Below are 7,819 nucleotides of genomic sequence, written 5' to 3'. Positions count from 1 at the left end.
GACTAAAGGGGAGCCTTTGGTCCCGATTCAAGCCACCAACCGGGACCAATGGTGGTGGGCCAGGAGCGAGGCCCATTGGTCCTGGTTCATCCCACCAACCGGGACCAAAAGGTCCAGATGAACCGGGACCAATGACCCACGTGGCCCGGCCGGCCCCCTAGGCTCACGAACCGGGACCAATGCCCACATTGATCCCGGTTCTGGACTGAACCGGGATTAATGGGCTGACCCGGCTTGGACCAAAGCCCTGTTTTCTACTAGTAGATCCAGTCGCATTCGCAGTACTCTATACCGGCAGCAACAGATTGGTGGCTTCCCATCTTTGTGATGTGCATACAACTCTCTTCTGCTTATAATTAACAAAATACGACAAAGCTTAATTAGTGATTTTTATACGATGGCTAAGATGGATGGATACATGAACGGCTGAGATTGTTCGTCGCACAAAAATCGTAATCGCACCTGTAGCAGCGCTCTCGACATGTGATCTACCCGAGATTGGCTTAGATGCTGCGCTGATCTATAAACACGCGGCGACAAAGATTATGATTTGGAATTCCTGGTTAGATTTTTCCAAAGCAGGCGAGGAGAAGGCGACAGGTCCCAAAGACCCAAACGAAAAGACCAAGAACTCAAGCCTAGACCCGTTACCAGCCACTGCCTGGTTGATCCGAAGATCCACAGCCTTCGTCACTGCCAATTACGGAGAGAAAAATAGCGAGCAGAGGATGTTCAAAGCCGTGCAGCTCCTTCTCCGGGAGACGAGCAGAGTTCAAGGTTTCACAGCGTCAGGTTTCGTCAATGGCTTCTCCACGGCTCCCAACTCTCAGAGGTTTGTCTATGCTACATCATCTTTCCAGTCTCTCAATGCTGCTGGTATCGTACTCTCCGTTGTTGCGCACGGGACGTGGACTTCGAGTGTCTTATCAACTTCTGCGTCATGATGTGCTGCCGACGTGGGTACAGGTTAGCTGGTAAGGTGGCGCTCATCACCGGCGCCGCGAGCGGCATTGGCAAGGCGACGGCCACGGAGTTCATCAGGAACGGCGCCAAGGTCATCATCGCCGACGTGCAGGACGACCTGGGCCGCTCGGTCGCCGCGGAGCTCGGCCCGGACGCGGCCTACGTCCGGTGTGACGTCTCCGACGAGGTGCAGATCGCCGCGGCCGTGGACCTCGCCGTGGAGCGGCACGGACACCTGGACGTCCTCTACAGCAACGCCGGCATATCCGGGTCCGTGACGCAGACCGCTGTGGGCGCCCTCGACCTCGCCGACTTCGACCGCGTGATGGCGGTGAACGCCCGCTCGGCGGTCGCGTGCATCAAGCACGGTGCGCGCGTCATGGCGCCGCGCCGCCGCGGCAGCATCCTCTGCACGGCCAGCGTGATGGGCGTGCTCACCTTCGGCGCCCCGGCCCTCGCGTACGCCGTCTCGAAGGCCACCGTCATCGCCGCGGTGCGCGCGGCCGCGGGCCCGCTGGCGCGCGACGGCGTGCGGGTGAACGCCATCTCGCCGCACGCCCTCGCGACGCCGCTGACGCTGCGGTCGATGGCCGAGATGTGCCCCGGCATGGGCGAGGCGGAGCTGAGGCGGGTGGTGGAGACGGACTGGAGCGAGCTGGGCGGGGCCGTGCTGGAGGCGGAGGACGTGGCGAGGGCGGCGCTGTACCTGGCGTCGGACGAGGCCAAGTTCGTCACCGGGCACAACCTGCTCGTCGACGGCGGGTTCACCGCGCACAAGGCTGTCAGCATGCCGTCCGTGGCGCGTTGATCGTGGAGGGATCAGTGAGTGCCCAACGTGCCATGATCGGGCTAGCTCGCGCCGTCGCTGATGACGTTGTGGTGTTCCACACCTCGATTTCCGTCTGTTAAACAGTTATAAAAGAGCATCACCCTAATTTCAGTTCATCAACTGAACTTAAGTTCTTCGATAATTATATATCCACGTACAGCTACGAAAGGGTTTACATAATCTTCCTAAATATACTTTCTCTGCCCCCCTGATTTTCGGGTGGGTGGGGCCCCTTCCTCCTCCTTCCCGGCTTCCCCAATGATCATTAGCCACGTTACTAATTACGTAAAGTACGTAACTATCTCTACATAAGTGTAGCATTACTGTAAGTTCTTGCACCGATGATGCTCCATCTATCTATGAAGAAAATTACGTAAAGTAATGTAACCTCTCTAACCATAATTCTCTCTCCGCCTGATTTGAGCAATGCTACATATACGAAGAGCTACGTTCAGTTTTACGTGATTAGCCACTTGGCAATGTATAATTGGAAGTAGGGGGGAGAGGGGCGTGGGCCTCTCAATCCTCTGACATTCAATCCTACTTATCCACGTTGGTTATTATGTAAGGTATGTAACAATTTTTACGTAAGTGTAGGGAAGTCATGCCCGTGGAACCGGGCGGTATTTGAAATTTGGGATTGGGCTCTCAAGTCATTTCATCAACTAAACTTAAGTTCTTACACACAGGGAGTCAGCCCCGTGGAGCTGGGCGGTTTGGGAGCGAGCTCTCCAGTAAATACCCCAAAACTATCGCTTTTATGCCAGTGTTGCTGAAACAATCACTTTATATTATACTTCCTCCTTTCCAAAATATGAGACGCGTATTTATTTTTTGTTTATCTTCATCGTACAAATTTGACTATAATTTTCACTTATATACGCTACAAAATTATTATAACAATATATGAAAGAGCAGAGGCATCAAAGTTGCTTCATCACGGCCGTCATGTTCTTCAAGATTGACAGAGTCGTCATGCCATCAAAGCCTCTCACGGGGCCATCCAATCTTAATCCATTCTCTTTTAACGGTGGTGCGCCTGAGAAAACAAGATAAAATACACAAACAACCCATACTCTTAAGTGGGAACTCATATACGTCTTTTCCTGCCCTTTTTTGTGAGGGAAACATCTCTCCATGCCGAAATGTCACCTTTTCGCACAACGAAATCCCGACCAGGCCGGCCCATCTCTCACTCTATAACACTCGGGCACTGTAGCGAGCGGGAGCGCGAGAGAATATAGCACGCCTGTTTTTTTTTTAAATTGTTCATTCAAATCACGAATCAGTACAGAGTAGGTGACCCTTACAAGCACACTGAAACACAAAAACAAAGGACCATGAACACCTAGAGTACCCTAAAACAACCATAACACAAGAAGATCTCCGGAGCCTTGTGTCATCATCCCTGAATCTTGAGAGAAGACCCCTGCAGGAGAAGGATATGCAACCAGTCGCAAACAGGTCATCATCTTCAACCACGGTACAATTGCCGCCACGCTGCTTCCTCCTTTTTTGACACCAGCGCTGAGAGGGCATGGACATCAATCCAACACACCTGCAACAGTCGTCGCCATCTTTGGCTTTGAGTACCGCGAGAAGTGTCCCTTCCGGAAGGAAGAGAACTCGAGTCATCCGACCGGTCCAGCACCGCGACCGGGCCATCCGCCCGGGCAAAGCAGGATCTCCCACCAGCATCAACACAGAGGAAGGAGAAGAACAACAGCAGCAAATCATACCAACAAGGAAGAAGAAGGGTCTTCGTCTCCTTGAATCCATCGCCCATCTGAGGACCCAAACGGCCAGTGTCGATGGACCTCCAGCCACCAAAGCCCACGACCTCGACGAGACCCGGGGATCCCCAACTCCGCTGGCTCCTAGACGAAGGCAAAAGCCTTGCCTGACCGCGAATGGAGCCCGGAGAAACTTATTCCGACGCGACACCACCGCAACGGCCTCGGCAACGTCTCCCTCAACCCTAACCCTACCACACACCCACCTAGTGAACAGACCCGAGGTTCCCTCTCCCTCCCGCCGCCAGAGCGGACGATGGAGAGAGGGGGAACCGGAGGTGTCACCGGCGGCGCGCAAGGGCCTCGTCGCCTCCTGATCGCCTCGCGCGATCCGATCTGACTTTTCCGGTAACTGAAACCGCACGGGCAGGCAGAAAACAGGGACGATTATAAGGGGGGACAACATGCCTGTTTTCTATTTCGTGTCTTTCCGGTTGTTGAAAAAATATGGAAAACATATAAAAAAACCGTGAATATATGGGGTAAATATTTTGACCATTTTATAAAAACAGCCATTTTATATAAAATTTTGAATATTTTTTGAACATATGTTAATTTTTTATGTGAATTAGAAAATAAGATTGTTTAAAAAAATTGCGGCAATTTTTTTAAATTTTGAAAATGTTCTAAAAAAATGAAGCACACTTTTTATGAATTTTTGTGCAAATGTTTAGAAATAGGAATATTTTGGGTAAGCTATGAAGAAATTTAGACTTCTGTGAAAAATTTCAGAAATTCTGAATTATTATATTAAAAACAAAGTTTGATATTATGAACATTCTTTCGAATGATTTTCTGAATTGTTTTTCAAAATGCAGGCATTTTTCAAATGATTTTTTAAACATTTTTTGAAATTTCTAATACTCTCGAAAATCAAGAACAAGATTGAAATTTCGAATTATTTTTGGAAAATGGAAACAAAATTAGTAATTCAAACATAATAAAAATGGGAAGATTTTTTCAAATTATAAAAGAACAAAAATTAAACAAAATTTGAAAATCAGTTAAGAGAAACCAGCACAAAAAGAGTTTACGATATTCTCGAAAGGTCCCAAAACCGATAGAAAACCAAAACACATAGACCGCACTAGCAAAATGGCTGGAGCACTCCGTCCTCGCTCGTCCTTCCTTCTGTGAAAGAGTGTCTACTTAAAGCAAAGCGGGCAAAATAGAAAATCCAGTGGGAAGCGCTCCCGTTCGTCCCATGCTATGGGCTGCTGTTGAGTCGGCCATTGTTGTGTATGGCCGAGGCTATGCCTCGCTTCCAGCGACAGACTGTCGCTTGACGTGAGACGTAACGCAGCCTAGCCCAAGAGAGCATTGGTCAGGTCCAGCTCACGGAAGGCCACAACCTTGTTTTTTATCACGTTTTTTGTTTTCGTTTCTTGCCTTTTGTTTTAGTTTTTGATAGTTCAAAAATATTGTAAGTATATATACTACAAAAGCACTCTACATACAATATTTGAATAATGTTCATAAAATATTTGAATAATGTTATTCAAGCATTAAAAAAGTTAAATGTGTATAAATATGTTTATCAAGAAAACGAAAGTTTTGTTCAAAAAAGATACAACATTTATGAAGAATATTATCATGTATTTAGAAAATGTTAATTACGCATTTCAAAAAATGTTAATCATGTATCAGAAAGTTCTTAATCACATATTTAAAAAATGTTAAACATGTATAAAAAAATGTTCTACATATATACCAAAAATGTAGACTGTGCATGATAAAAGTAGTCATCAAACACAAAAAATGAAAAAAATTGTTAAGCAGCTATTGCAAGAAACAATGTGTACAAAAAATATGTTCATGTTGTATACGAGAAATGTAGAACATGTATTAAAAATTTAACATAAATAAATATTTATAAAAATATTGCTCATGTATCAAAATTGTTGATCATATATTAAAAAAATAAGAATGAATTGAAAAATGTTTCTGATATATACCAAAAATGTACAATGTGCATGAAAAAATATTCATCAAACATAAAATTTATAAAAAAAATAATTGCATATTTAAGAAATGGTGAACATGTATCAAAAATATTCCCGATATATGCCTAAAATATATAAATGCTATGATATATGGACATGCCTAGAAGAATAAGGGAAAAACAAAGAAAAGCGGTGAAAATCAAAGAAAAAAAAGAAAGAAACACCTTAGAAATGAAGAAAAATAGAAACCCCACCAAAAAATAGTGAAAGCCCATGAGGAAACGTAGAAAAACAAGGAAAAAAGTCAAAGAGAAACGAAGAAAGAATCAAGAACCGAAGAAAAAAAATGAGAAAAAAGGAGAAGGGATAAAGGAAAAAAAGAAAACTGAGGAAAACAAGAAAAAACCTTGTAAATGAGGAAAAACAAAGAAACCGGAAATAGAACAAATAAAACCGGCGAGGAAATAAGAAATCTGGAGAGAAAACAAAAGTAACCAAAAAAGATGGAAAACAAAAAAAAGAACATTTTTTTAGTCTAAGCACACTTCTCTTTATTGATCATAGACACCATTCATGGGGATGCAACTTAGGCGTGGAGGATTGAGGAGCCACACATGGCGTCCTAACGGAAGTCCTAAAAATGTTTAGTGAGACTATGTGCCTCAATATTTGTGTCTTGTCCTTTAGAAATGAAGGAACAACTAGTGAACTGCCTTGACGTTACAAGAATCTCTTTGACTATGTTAGCATACATGCCGCCGGTGTCTTTTTGTATATGAGTGAACACATCCTTGCAATCGGAGGCTATTATCACATGCAATAATGATAGGTCCCGAGCTAATTCAAGTGCTTCCCGGATTGCTAGGGTCTCCAAGGCGGTCGGGTTGGTCATCCCTCAAGTTCTGATCGTTGATGCACGTATATACTCCCTTACTTCCTAAACGACGGAGGGCCTGATTGACTGGCTTTGTGTCTTTGCGAACATTGTGGCTGTGTTGTGCCTTTTGGCTGGTACTCCGGGCATGTCCGTCGGTTTCCACGCGAATATGTTCCAAATTAGCTTAAAGGAACGCGAGGAGCTTGGCCTCTTGTTCCTCCGATAGGTCTCCTTCGATTGTCACCATTTTCTTTGCATCCTCCAGGTATACTTGGAACTTCTTGGTGTCTTTACTAGATGGAACACCAGGCCAGGCCTTGGTTTGACTAGAAGGGTCGTTGTCAAGGTGTTCACACATCGTTTGATTTGTCCAAGTTCCGCGAAGGCCATGTCAGCCTCAGCGAGCTCCACGTTGGTGACCTCAACCTCGAGCACCCTCTCTCGGCTATCATGGGTTGTGATCGTGCCGTTTGAACTCGGAATCTTCAATAGTAGGTAGGCGTATGATGGTACTACCATAAACCAAGCATATGTGGGTTTGCCAAAGATCGCGTTGTAGCTGCTGTGAAATGGGGTGACATCGAATTACATCTCTTCCGACCGAAAGTTATCCTCATTCCCGAAGATCACCTCGAGTTCTACCCTCCGGAGGGGTCGGACGAGATGACCTGCAACGAAGCCGTGGAAATCGGCGTGTGACGGCTGGGGGGCTAATGGGAAGATCCCCATCTTTGCCAGGGTGTAGGGGAAGATGATGTTGAGGCCGTCGCTGCCATCCATCAGGACACGTGGGAGGTGACAACACTACCAATTGGATTCCGGCATGTTTCCACCACCGAATATATCATGCTGATTTTGGATGACTTGGGAGGGCTTGTGGGTTGAAGAAGATCCATCTTTTCCGAAAGGAAATATGCCCTAGAGGCAATAATGAAGTTGTTATTTTATATTTCCTTATATCATGATAAATGTTTATTATTCATGCTAGAATTGTATTAGTCGGAAACTTGATACATGTGTGGATACATAGACAAAACACAATGTCCCTAGTAAGCCTCTAGTAGACTAGCTCGTTAATCAAAGATGGTTAAGTTTCCTAACCATAGACATGTGTTGTCATTTGATGAACGGGATCACATCATTAGGAGAATGATGAGATGGACAAGACCCAACCGTTAGCTTAGCATAATGATTGTTAAGTTTTATTGCTATTGCTTTCTTCATGTCATATACATATTCCTTTGACTATGAGATTATGCAACTCCTGGATACTGGAGGAGTACCTTATGTGCTATCAAACGTCACAACGTAACTGGGTGATTATAAATATGCTCTACAGGTATCTCTGAAGGTGTTTGTTGGGTTGGCTTAGATCGAGATTAGGATTTGTCACTCCGAGTATCGGAGAGGTATC

At 45.3% G+C, this 7,819-nt stretch overlaps 1 protein-coding gene across 1 annotated transcript; it reads left to right on the top strand.

Annotated features, from left to right (window-relative positions):
• The first annotated feature begins 605 nt into the window (after window positions 1-605).
• On the top strand, window positions 606-1,908 carry LOC119271252 (momilactone A synthase-like). Its single transcript, XM_037553154.1, has 2 exons — window positions 606-832; window positions 967-1,908. Exons 1-2 carry the CDS (start codon window positions 729-731, stop codon window positions 1,769-1,771), a joined length of 909 nt encoding a protein of 302 aa, XP_037409051.1. The 5' UTR covers window positions 606-728; the 3' UTR covers window positions 1,772-1,908.
• Window positions 1,909-7,819: the final 5,911 nt, after the last annotated feature.

Source organism: Triticum dicoccoides, chromosome 3A, assembly GCF_002162155.2.
Source record: "Triticum dicoccoides isolate Atlit2015 ecotype Zavitan chromosome 3A, WEW_v2.0, whole genome shotgun sequence".
In the NCBI taxonomy this organism is placed as follows: Eukaryota; Viridiplantae; Streptophyta; class Magnoliopsida; order Poales; family Poaceae; genus Triticum; species Triticum dicoccoides.
This window is presented reverse-complemented; position numbering and strand designations above follow the sequence as displayed.